The following is a 12,599-nucleotide window of genomic DNA, read 5'->3' on the forward strand; positions in this document are numbered from 1 at the left end:
TTGGAGCACTAAGCAGTAAGTGGGATTTTCCAAGATGAGATCGCTTAGCTGGAGCGTTTGCAAGCTCCAGAGCATTGCTTTTCCATCATCCAGGAGGTGATGCTGTCAAATAGCAGTAGATGTTTATGTACTGCGGCATAAGGGGCTAGTAGTGATTAATGGTGTGCTTTAGTTAAAATGAAGTACAGGTGCTAAACTAAGGAAAAGCTCAGTTTTAGCACTGTGATTAAAAGCAATGCAGAAAGTGATGGAGCAAGGCCAGCGAGTCGGAGTTGTGCTCACAGCAGAAACTGTCTCCATCAGCGACTTTCCCGGCTCTGTGGGTGAATGTTGCATTCCCTCTTGCTGGTGTGGTTGTGAAGATGATGCCGTTCTCTTGGCTGCCTCGCACCCGCAGCACAGTCCTGTGAAGCAGAACGCACCAAGTGGCTTCAATCCCAGTAGAAATTCATTTCAGTTTCAAAATTTTGAGAAAAACGGATGGAACTTCTAAGCGCTTATGAGTCTTACATGTAGCGCACTTTCACATTAACGGGGTTGCGGTCAGCTACGGGTGAGCAGTGCGGATAGAAACCATCCCGTTGCCATGACAACCGCGGCATCCGCGCTGCAGCCGCGCGCCGGTGCTGCTGGCAGGGGCGCTGAGCTGCGGGGTGTGTGAGTGGCGCTGGGCAGCGCTTGATCTCGCTTGGAAAGCGGCCGAGACCCCCGGCCCCGCTCTCACCGATGACACCCTGGTGTCCCTGCTGTCCCCTGCCAGCACCACCCTCTCGCCTGACGTCACACTCAGCACCGCCCTCGCCACGCCTCCACTGCGAGGCGCTGGCCAATCAGACGCTGTCTCGGCCGCGTTGCCGGGCAGAAGCCTTGCCGGTGTGGGCGGGCTGAGGGCGGTGCCGGTAGCCAATTGGGGAGGCCGAGGGCGCCGTGAGGGGGCGGGGCCGGTGGCGGGATGGCGGCGGCCATGGCGAGCGCGGCGGAGCGGGCGGTGCTGGTGAGTCGGGAGGGGCGCGGAGGGTTCGCGGTTGCCGTGGCAACCAGCGAGCGGCAGCGGTCTGGCCCGGGGGTGGCGGCCCTGCTGGGACCCCCGCAGCCCAGCTCCGGCTGGAGAGCAGCCCCCCACGGCTGGCCGCGGGCAGCGGTGGGGCCGTTCCCTGCCCCCGGCTCTCCGTGCGGGGCTGAGGCGCTCGGTGGGGGCCGCCCGCTCACGGCTGCGGGGGCAGCTGCTCCGGCGGGTCTGCAGGGCCGTGCCTGGATGCCCGGCCCCGGGCTCCGCTGCCGTGCTGCCCTCAGGCCCGCGGCCGCCCGGCAGGCCCTGGCCTCCTCCAGACTCCCCTCCAGCTGCTGCGGTGTCTGCGCTTTGGTGTGCGGCCCCCGAGCGGGGGTTGCGGTGGCACCGCTCCTTGCCCCGGTTTGGGTGTGCCTGGGGACAGGTCGGTACCGGGAGCAGCCCTGCCTACGGTGAACAGTGACACAGGTCGTGTGACCTGCGTTGTTTCACAGTCCGACACACCGCTCGGTGTCATCCCAGACAGCCCGTGGCTGGCGGGTGTGTCACAGCGGCCTCGCTGCGCTGGAAGGCCGGGGAGCCACAGAGCGGCTGCGGTGTCACGCAGCTCCGGGGACGCGGCTGCGAGGAGCGGCGGAGGCGCCTGTCTGGGGAGGGAATTTAGGGATGCACCCGGGACAGCTGCAAAGCTGCATGTGAAAACCAGGCTTTTCTATAGTTGATGTGATTCGGAATAATAGGGGTAGTGTTCCACAAACACACAGATGAGTAGTGCACAGACTTGGTGAATGAACTTAGTATAAAATTCATACCAGGGGGGAAGATGGACTCCTGTCTCTAGAGGGATGAAAGACACTAATGATGATTTGAAGTAGAAACATCTGTGTGACAGCAATGGGATGGGGAAGGCACTGGAGGTGTCTGCCTGCGTGATTTTTCTTCCTTTGGGAACCTGGAGAAGAGCGAGTGTTACAGAGAGTGGTAGATCAGGGCATGCAATATGTCAGCATGGTGCCCAGGAACCCAAAACAGGCTTGAAGAATAATGGAGAATCTCGCCTGGGTTTGTTGTTTGTACGTGCCTGGGGTGAACGGTTATTAAAACAAAACCGTCCTTGTCCTGCTCATTGTTCAGATAACTCCTGCAGAAGATGAGTAGTTATTTTGTGTTTCTCATGGTGAACAGGAATATTATCTAGTGTTTATTCCAGTGTTTGATGTCTAATGATTCTGCTGCTATCTTTCCACAATGCAGGAAGAAGAATTTAAATGGCTTTTACAAGAAGAGGTCCATGCGGTTTTGAAACAGCTGCAGGATATTTTGAAGGTGAGGTTAATTTGCTTCATCTGTTTTTTTTGTGTTGCGGGTTTGTTTGTTCTCTCTTGTGAGGAATGGTGGTAGATTTTCCCTGGAGGAAAGAAATTGTGATGGAGGATGCACGGAAAGGTCCATTATGCACTTCCAGCGCTGTTCCAAGGGTTTGCCTGCCCTCTGATCTTGAGGACTCACAATAAAGCTGATTTCCCCTGGACTGCTCTGTTCTTGACCCTCTTTGCTGAGAGGGCAGCATGGAAAAGGCAGACCTGTCTGCCAGGCATTTGCCTGAGACATTAATATTTTCTGGAGCAGAGAATCTGGATCCGCCTGGAACTCTGTTACAGTAGGGACGAGCACAATGGCCTTTAGTTGACAAGCTCCTACTTGTGCAGTAACGAGTAGCATGCACCCTCCTCATGCAAAACCATCTTTCCCTTGATATACCCACCTCTCCGCTGGTAACTGCCCATTTAGGGGCGTGAAGGGTTCTCCTGAACTGGCTCTGCAACACTTTCACCAGCCTGAGCGTGAGCGGCCGGGTTCAGCTGTTCCTGGGCAGCCGGGTGGTGAACTGGCCAGAGGGGGTTGTGAGCAGGAGAGCCCCCGCTCCCCTGACCCATTAGTTTTCCACAGGCCCGGCCCCTTGACGCTCTGAGGTTTTGGAGGGGGTTAGTGAGTGGTGCAAGAGCAGGGGCAAGAACGTGGGAGTGACTGACCCAGGACGTGACTCAGCACAGGTGACAATAAGCTGCAGTATCTGTATGTACAGTATCTGTTTTGAAGAATTTGTTGTAGTTTTAAGGGTGACACGTGATTAAAGGACAGTTACCAACCAGTATAACCGGTCAGGGGGGCTGGTTTTCACTCCAGACTTCCCACGCAGGGAAGGGACCGGCGGTGCTTGCGCTGTGCAGCTGGGGCTGCCGCTCCTGCTGCAGCGTGGTCACCCTCGGGCAGCGCCCGCCTCGCCCGCTCCGGGGTGCGGAGCTGGAGCGTGGGATTTCCAGTGCCTTCTGCCATCAGCTGCAGGCGTTGAGCCTTCTCCTGGGCTGTGCGTCCTGCAGGAGGATGAGGGAGAATCCCTGTGCTCCACTAGGTGGGTTGCAGGAGGCTTGCACAAAGGCAACCGCTCCAGCATCTGCATTTCTGCTCTTGCCTTGTCTTTGTTCCTGGATTGTGGTGGGCTGGGCCCCGGTGGACGCTGCAGCGCTCACCGTGTCCTCTCTTGCGCAGGAGGCCGCTCACCGGTTCGCTCTGCCCGCCAGCGGCTCGGGAGGAGCCATCAAGCAGGAGAACTTTGCTCTCGGCACGTCGGGGTGAGTGTTCGTGGCGATGCTTGTGTCTGTGCCAAGGGCTGCTCGCTGCTCCCTCAGTGTCTGTGGCAAAGGCCTCCACAGCACCCCTGGAGTCACATGAGTTTTTTTAATAGGAGATTCCACTTTTGGGAAAACAAATGGACAAACTCTCACAGCAGGTTAACACAACAGCCTGCAGCCATATTCCAGGGGCTGCCTTAGCCACGCTTGTGCCATTTCCTACTGACAACTATAATAAAGTCCTTGATTCCTGACTGCAGGCTGGTGTGTTGCATCAGTGTGTTTCAGTCTTCCCCCACTGTTCATTGTAGATGTGAGCCATCTTTCAGGACCTTTTGAAGGGTTTGGGGTGTGGGGTTTTTTTCCTTAGGGGTAGTGGGATTTGCAGCTTTCAACTCCCATATTAACCAGGTAGCACTCCAATGTCAGTAATTCATCTAACATCTGATGTTTGTGCCTGCTAGAGAGCTGTTTGTAACAGCAACCAAATTGTTGGTAGGTAACACATAACCTAAGGATGAGATCAGAAATGAACTGGTTTTGGCAGGGCAGTTAGGGGGAGGTGGCTCAAAAAGAATATGACAGCAGCTGCCACAGGCCAAGAGCTGGGGACTTGAAGTGTGTGTAGGGTTCACCTGCATCCCCCAGCTGACCCCTCAAGGACAGGAACTTGGCAGCTTTGGGGTTTGGGGAGGAGCAGCGTCAGGCTGGCAGTTGCAGTAGGTGCCTCTTGCCTCCTGTGACTTGTGTCACCCTGACCCTCCTTCTCATTCCAGCACGGACCAGGTGAAGGGTGTGTTGACGCTGCAGGGAGATGCTCTGTGTCAAGCTGTGAGTACTTGCTGTGCTTCCTGCTTTGTACAACCGTCAAGGGCTGGGAGTCATCTGTATTGCACTTTGACGACCTCAGGGGAGAAGCCATCCTTATTACGCTTTACCAGTGATCAATAGTTATTCTTTGCCAGTCTTCCCTAATAGGCCTTAAAACCTTAACTTTTCAGCAACAGTTGAAATTTGTCAGGATCCAGCATCTAACCCCCTACACACACACTCACTCACTCTGTGGTGAGCGGTGGAGTTGATTTTTCAAGGGGATTCCTTCCTTTTGCCACCTTTGTTGTGTAATATTGAATTTCCTTGGGGGTCCTCTGAGATGAGGTCGCGCGTCCTTTGTATTAACATCTTCCCATAGGAGGCTGACGTTCTGGTTGTGCCAGGACTGCTGAGGGCGGGTTGCCAGGGTGTTCTGGGAGGCAGAATGGGGTGGCACTGGCAGTCTCTGTGCTCTGCGCATGGGAGTTGCTTGCTCTTACGTGTTTGTTTCATTCTTCAGGACATTAATCTGAAAATGCCCAGAAATAATCAGCTCCTGCACTTTGCATTTCGGGAAGACAAGCAATGGAAATTGCAGCAGGTACTGGTAACTTTAGATGCTTACCCCTCTGTAGCATCTGTGTGCTTCGGGCAGTAGCTGTAGCCCCTTGTTCTCCAAGAGAGGAGGTTATGTTTGTCCCACGCTAGGTCCAGTGGTAAAAGCAAAGGGAGGAAACAGATGCAATTAAATTCAGTTACGTGCTTGTTCCTAAAACACCAGCAAGCTGAAGGCTGTCTGCTTAACAGCCATAATCCTTTAAAAGGAGTGCCCAGGGTGCCTGTGCAGCACTGGCCTTGTGTCTGCTCGTAAAACCCAGGCTAGCAGGGCAAAGAGCAGCTTCAGGGGCTTTGAGTAGCTTCATCTCATTCTGTTACAGAAGCATTTCTTTATGCTGAGAACAAATCTCACTGCATTGTGCTCTTGTAGCATAGCTGAGTTCCCTCCGGTGAGGAGTTAAAGGGATGTGGCTATCCAGACCAGTGAATCTTGCCCACCGTTTTGCTGTGAAATACCTGATTTCAGGACCCAATCTAGTGCCTGATTTTGCAAACATAGTTTCCCGTGGTTACTTTGTCATAGCTGAGTACGTTGGAGAAAGATGTATTCCATGTGCGTTGCTATGCCATGGCTCAGATTCTTCTAGGTAATCCGTGCATTTTGTCTTGAGTGCAGTTTCCAACAGCTGCTTTGGCAGCAGAGTGAGGGCTCTGCCTGGTAGTAACTTCGTAGAAATCTAGAAAATTGTGTTTTTGAGATGTTAATGCCAAACGTGACTGAGTTTATTTATACCTTGCATAAAGGCAAGGAAGTTTTTGTGAAAACACACAGCAGTGCATCCTGTTTTGTGGGGTTTTTGTACTGCTGCCTTGTTCATAGGTTTCTATACCAGTTTTAATGGAAAACGCCTTCCTTTATTTACTTGGAAGAATTTTGTGTTCTAATGTTCAGTTGTGGAGTGTGAGTGCCTAAAGGACTCTGTGCAGAAGCATTTACAGTGATTATGTGGAGATCTTTGTCCTGTCTAAATTAAAAATGACCAACTTGAAGTATTGTGAGTTTCTTCCCTAAGTGGTGCCAGTTGGAGTTCTGTTTCTCTGTACCAAATCAAGTCATCAGTAAGAAATTGTGGTATAGGCACATTTCTGAGAGACACAGGTCAGGTCACACAAGTTTTGAGGAACTTTATTAGAAAACAGAGCAAAATCAAGGGGGAATAGGAATGAAGAAAGTCCTTATAATAGCAGGACTGACATTGCTGGGTTGGGTAATGCTGCCAGGAACCACTTGGCTTGTTCAAAAGCATCTGGGAGATGTAAAGGCTGGAGGTGGTGATGCTTGGAGATGCCATAACCTAAGTACCTGCAGACTCTCTCTGCAGTCTGACAGTGGACTTTATAATCTCTTTTCTGTAGCCTCCTGTGCCTTGTACTTCCTAAGAAGTAGGGCTGTTCTGTGATCCCTGTGCTCCACACAAGAAGGAACCAGCGTGCAGATCTATGCCAGGAGGGCCTCTACAAGGCTGAGCTGGGATCTAGGGTTCCTGGGGAGCAGTTTAGGTGCATCACACTACAAATATCCCAAGCTGTGTTACCATCTCCCAGCAGCCACCTCTCAAACAGGCTTCCCTCCTTACCTTTTCAATTTTTTACACCCTTGGATTTACTCCTTTGCTTTTTAATCAAATTTCCTGCTGCCCCCCCTGGAACTGAGCACAAATCAGTCTCTCCTAGAGCCACTTTCTTCTTCCTCTGGTTTGTCCTTGCTCCCATGAAAGCGCTGGCCTACCCTTATCAACCTTGCTTTGATAATTTTCTCCCTGCTGCAAGCGGTCTTGCTTGAGAGGGACTCGAGCTAACTGGTCAAGTTCCATACAAGCAGCACAGTTGCAGCTTCTTGTTGCTGGAGAGAACTTTCAACCCCAACAATTATAGTTCAGAATGACTCTGGAATACTGCCAGAGATGCTCTATTGGAAATCAATGTTTGCTGCTATTGATGTAATTTACGTCATTAGTTTTGGCTCTGATGGTTCCTAAGGAATAAATCATTCTTGCTAGGTGTAATTGCCGTATCCCATCAACAGTGAGGATTCCTACCTGAACAGTCACAGAGTCCTCCTGGGATGAGTGCCTCATGGCACTGTTTCTTCACGGCAGCAGCAATATTTTTATTGACAATCCAGGATGTAGCTATCAGACTGTTTTTGCATCTCCAGTCCTTGGGTGAAGAACTTAATCATGCGTGTGGGCAGCAATGGTAGATTTGTGTTAGTGAGCGTCTGGTACTCAGAGAGAAATGGCCTTAGCATTTGAGAAATCACTATTTTCTTAGGGCAAACGAAATAGTCAGGGAAACCTCTACCTTCTTGTGTGTATTATAGAGAGTGTTTCTTTAATAGGGCTGCGTTTGTACCTTTACAGATCCAGGATGCTAGAAACCATGTTAACCAAGCCATTTACCTGCTTATGAACAGAGATGTGAACTACCAGTTCAAGACAGGCTCGGAGGTTCTCAAGGTGAGGAGAAAGCCCTCTCTACCTGGGTAGGAACGTGCACTTTTCTTCCCTCCATTTCTTGTTTTAAACGCAGTCAATGCACATTACTGTTTGAGACTCTTACTGGAAATGGATTCCCTAGCTGTACCCATATGTACCTGTGTCAAGCGTATCTGCGTGACTTTGTATTTTATATGAATCTATACCAGTTTAGCATCAGTAGCAGGGTTGTACAGTCTGGTGAACAGTAATCTGAGCAGTTAGTGCCCTGCTGCACAGCAGCGATATTCTGAGAGCATCTCCCTTGATCTCATTTGGATGATGTGGTTACACAGCTTGTGCTGTTCCTGGTCAGTCAGTGCTTTTGGGGAGAGAAGAAATGAGGCAGTCATCAGCAAACAAAATATTACAGTTAGTACTTGTTATTTACTGACAATTTTGAAGGGGCTTCTCACTTGCTAGTAGTAGTTGATGCAGTCTGATACAGAGCAGCTGCTGCATGGCAATAAAGCCCAGCCCTCTGCTTGGAAATGCTCTCTGAAGCTACCAGAATCTCAGCTTACTCATTAGAATCCATCACAATATCAAACATGAGAAAGCTAAATCTTTTTAGTCTCCACATGGGCAAGGGCTGCTATTAGGAAGAAGCTAGGTAATAAAACTATTTTCTTTTACTTTTTGGGTGGAAGTAAGGGGGAAAAATGAATCATAATATAAAACGCCTTAATCTTTGCAGTCATGATCTCTGTAACAGATGTGTTGCTTCCCACATTTTTTTCTGGAAAAGGAAGTCTGCCTGAATAGAGCCTTTGAACTGTAGTTTCTGGCAGGATTGGGTTCGCAACGTGCTGGTTCTTTTCTCTAGTGCTCTAACTCATAGATGGTTATGAACAGGGGAGCCCATTCAGCAGTTGTTGTAGCCTTGATGTGGGAATGGGGAGAACTAGAACACAGCTGGTTGTTTTTCCTTAGTGCCAGCTCTTCAGAAGATCTGTTGATGAGTTTGTCAATGCTTCTGTGGCATCAGTAATTACTCTTATGTTCTCCTCTTATTCTTCTAATGAATAGCTGCTCTCTCTTCAGTCCCTGGTATTAACCACTCCTGGTCTGTCTCACAGCTGTCTATGATGGTGGTAACAGTTAAACTGCATTTATGTGGGAGCCACCCCTTCTCAATAAGTCCCTGAGTTTCTGGAAGGGTGGGGGTGTTGGTGGTGCTGGTGGTTATTGTTTTAACACTTGCAAAAGGCTGTAGGATTCTACAGCACGCTCTCCGGAGCTGTTCAGGGATCTCCACTCAGCAGTGGACTGTACATTATCTTGTAGCTTATGGACGCTGTGATGTTACAGCTCTCAAGAGCCCGAAATCGGCTTACCACTCCAGCCACTCTGACTCTACCAGAGATTGCCTCCAGTGGCCTCACAGTAAGTATGTGGTGGTCTCGATCTCCGCACAGTCTGGCAGGATGCAACATTTGTGTGGCATCCTGGTGGAAGTGAATTTCTGAAGTGTCCCCTGTGGCAGAAATAGAGCTGAAGTAGGTGCAAACCTGGCGCATTTTTGGCTGTTCTGTATTTTCCTATGGGAAAGAAGATGACTGGGGATCTGGAATGAGTTCTGCTCTCTGCCCAGGAATCTTGGCCAGGGATGATTTGTACCTTTGAACACTGCTCCATCCTCTTTTGTCACCATCCTGTCAACAGCATTTGATCAAGTGCAGCAAGAGGAAGAGCTATTGCCTGCAAGCTGCTCAGTCTTTTTTTTTCTTTCCTGATGTCCCTCTCACTATGGGGTAACTGGAGTATGGCTTAGAAAAATGTAGTGATTTCCCAACTTTAAGAAATAATGTTCCTTTCACTGACAAAGAAACTACTGATTTTCTCAACAGAAAATGTTCACCCCTGCTCTGCCTCCAGACGTCCTCGTGAATTTCTATATTAACCTGAATAAGCTGTGCCTGACTGTCTATCAACTCCATGTGCTGCAGCCCAGCACAACCAAGGTGATGCCTACTATTTCTTGAGCCTTGTTTACTTACCTCTTCCTACGTCCCACTGTGAGGAGGAGATCACACTGCTACATGGTGCAATGTTACGTACATAAGATAATGCAGAAATTACTGTAACTGGTGTTAAGTGTCTGTGTTTAGACCTGCTGCAGACAGAACACTGGCTCTAAATCTAGTTTGCGGCATGACCACTTAGAAGAAGATACCAATGTTCTGGAGAAAGCCAGTGACTCTTTTTGCCCAAGTACTGCTTTATCTTACAATATAGTTGGATAATTTTGGAAGGGTATAATTGTCTCAATCCAGTTTACATCCAAGTAGCATCTTGGGGTTTCTGAGTGGAGTTTCGATGGATACTTTTCTACTTCACTTGTTTCATTTGGGTCAGCTTAATGTCCTGTAAAAAGAGAATTAAGCTCTTACGCTTTATGAAATGCAGTCCTTCCATAAGGGTATTTTTCCTAAAATCTATCTTTTATTTTTCTTCTGCATCTTCTCATCTTATTTTTGTGGTGCTAAAATTTGGAGCTAAGTTGGACTGGGACACTGTGGATTTCTTTTCATGAAGGAGCAGGAAGAGATTAAATTACATAGTTTCTATATGAAGGAGGTATTCAGGCAGATACTGTATAGGCATTTCTGGATGTCAGGCTACTGAAAGTGCAAACCTGAAATGTTGTCCTCCTAGGTAGTTTCTTTACTGCATCAAAATCCTGATAACCTTTTCTTTCTCCTTTAGAACTTCAAGCCTGCTGGAGGGTCCATTCTACACAACCCTGGAGCCATGTTGTAAGTACAGTTCACTACAAGAGCTGCGTGACAGGTGTAGGAGCACGCTGAGGATGAGATCCTAATGACTACACAGTTTTGATTATAACATCTGTTAAGTGGAGGAGCTGGTCTGAGTCACTTGCTGTGGCTGTGCCTGTGTATGCACAGGTGCCTATAATAGTGTTTCTTTAATGACTTGGTCATAAAGGCCCAGAGATGCGGCTTTTCAGGATATGGCCCACCCAAACAGTGCCATGAGTTTGTGTAGAGATGAGAGCTGTCAACCAAAATTAACACCAGGTGACGGCATTGTCACCTGCATTTTCTGCCCTCGTGTCTCTCTGGAAAGTGGTAACATTTCTACCTTAACCCTTTCAGATTTTAGCTTAACTCTAAATCTGGTCAGAGGTAGACTGAGAGTTTACACCCTATAACTTTGCCAGGTGCTGTTTTAAGTGTAGTAGAAATCATAATGATCTATTGTGTGAGAATGGAGGACAGTTGAGTGTTGTGTTCTGTGCTGCTGTGTGTGAAGCTGTTATTTTTTTTCTCCCACTCCAGTGAGTTTGGCAACCAGCGATATGAAGTCAGCCACGTCCATAAAGTGGAATGTGTTGTCCCATGGTTAAACGATGCCCTTGTCTTCTTCACAGTTTCACTGCAGCTTTGCCAGCAGCTGAAGGACAAGGTAATGGCCTTAGAGAAGGGTCTTTGTTTTTAACGTTGGATTTTGAGAGGACCTCAGGCCTCCTAAAAATATGATGGGATGTTACTCTGTACAACTTACATATAAACTGAAAACAAGCGATGAGTTAATGCTCTGGAGCCAGGTTGCTGGCTGGCACTGCCTAGGAGACAGCCTTCTGGGATAAGTGTAGCATATGTGACTAGATGGAATGGAGCAGGTTGACTCTTTTGTGTTCTTAATCATGAGCTGGATGTGAGGAAATGCCAGGGTGCTGGAGAAGAAGCATGGAGATCTCGGCAAACTAGATTCCAGTAGACCTGGCTGCCTCTTCAGTGACAACAGCAGCAAATCTGTTCTTCCGCAGTGCAGTGCTGGAGTGTATAACATTGTAAAGCTCAGTCTTCTCACACACATTGTATGCTTTTTCTTCTATGGCCCAAGGGATACAGGAACTTACCTGCTTTTCTTCTTGCTTTCCAGATCTCTGTTTTCTCCAGTTACTGGAACTACAGGCCATATTAATTCTCTGTGGAGTATCCAAGTTCTTACAGTACTTCCAGTGTCTCCCTGTTTGTTTTCAACATGCCAGCTGAGTCCAGGTCAGCCTGGGGAGTGCTGTGATTCACTACCATGTGGCTCTCCGTAGGGTAGGGTCAGCCTATCCAGAGACACAACTTTAGCAGCCGTGTCTGGGACTCCTGCATGAGCAGGGCACCAAGCAACGCTGGGTGGTTGGCAAGAGCTTCCATCTCGCTTTGTTCTCACGTGTGTCATGTGGCTGACGCTTTCCGAGCCTCTCATGAATTACACTAGTGCATTCCAAGGGATGGGAGCAGTGGACTTACTCTCACTAACTGAATTTGAACACAGTGCTGCAACTAACTGCTGGGCTATGGCTGGGGAAGGATGGAGACAGACTAATTTAACACAGCACAAGAAGTGTAGGGCGTGTTGCTCCATGTAGTGAAATATGTTGTTGTGATCTGGTCCAGCTGTGGTTATGACTGGCCCTGAGCTTCTCCAGCTCCTATCTGTTCTGTCTATGTCCATGTTATTGATTCCCCTCTGGGGATATTCTTGCTTGCTGCTGTTGAACTTTTTTTCTCCCCCTGGTGTCAATGTGATTATATATATTTTTCCTAAGCCCTAGTTGGGCCAATTGTTTTTTTCCAGGTTTAGTATCTTGTTTTCACTGCCAGCTTTTGGAGCTGACTCGGTACCTTGAGCACAGCTGTGCAGTCTCACATCCTGTCATTAAACCCAAAGTGAGTATCATGTTGTTACTACAATTTGCTGCCTACCTATGGATGCTACAATATGTAACTCATCCCTCTAGCCATTGATAACTGAAATAAAGATCCTCAGACCTGCCGTGCTCCTGCAGGCTGTCAGTGCTGAGAATGAAAGAGTATCAAGGTTTATGTGCTCTCTTACAAGTGCGTGGCTGTTCTTAGTCTTACATGCTGGATTAGTGTTTGTACTGGGAGGACAGTAGTAGTCTCTGAGGGCTGAGCTGGTCAGCACTTCGAAGGCTGGGCCTGGTTTGTGTAGCCTCAGCCTAGTGCTGTCTGACACCTGAGTATTCCCTCAAGTAGCTCTTTAAGCTTCCCTTGGCAGTCA

General features: G+C 48.9%; 1 protein-coding gene across 2 annotated transcripts; it reads left to right on the forward strand.

Moving 5' to 3' along the window:
• The first annotated feature begins 866 nt into the window (after positions 1 to 866).
• Positions 867 to 12,390, forward strand: ROGDI (rogdi atypical leucine zipper). 2 transcript variants are annotated; one of them, XR_010466295.1, is made up of 12 exons: positions 867 to 994; positions 2,264 to 2,335; positions 3,560 to 3,642; positions 4,419 to 4,473; positions 4,976 to 5,056; positions 7,437 to 7,532; positions 8,838 to 8,936; positions 9,401 to 9,514; positions 10,260 to 10,309; positions 10,853 to 10,979; positions 11,460 to 11,578; positions 12,153 to 12,390. XR_010466295.1 is itself a non-coding variant. In XM_065030620.1 (11 exons), exons 1-11 carry the CDS (start codon positions 953 to 955, stop codon positions 11,499 to 11,501), a joined length of 861 nt encoding a protein of 286 aa, XP_064886692.1. In that variant the 5' UTR covers positions 867 to 952; the 3' UTR covers positions 11,502 to 12,390. The 2 variants fall into 2 exon arrangements, 1 of the variants encoding a protein (XP_064886692.1); XM_065030620.1 differs by having other exon boundaries at positions 11,460 to 12,390.
• Positions 12,391 to 12,599: the final 209 nt, after the last annotated feature.

The sequence above is a fragment of the Columba livia genome, chromosome 15, assembly GCF_036013475.1.
Source record: "Columba livia isolate bColLiv1 breed racing homer chromosome 15, bColLiv1.pat.W.v2, whole genome shotgun sequence".
Classification (NCBI taxonomy): domain Eukaryota; kingdom Metazoa; phylum Chordata; class Aves; order Columbiformes; family Columbidae; genus Columba; species Columba livia.

Excerpts from the sequence above, each read along its gene's own strand:
- ROGDI (XM_065030620.1), top strand. The coding sequence starts at position 953 with ATGGCGGCGGCCATGGCGAGCGCGGCGGAGCGGGCGGTGCTG. Across the intron at positions 995-2,263 it reads CGGCGGAGCGGGCGGTGCTG|GAAGAAGAATTTAAATGGCT; the intron begins GTGAGTCGGGAG and ends TCCACAATGCAG. Across the intron at positions 10,980-11,459 it reads GCCAGCAGCTGAAGGACAAG|ATCTCTGTTTTCTCCAGTTA; the intron begins GTAATGGCCTTA and ends CTTGCTTTCCAG.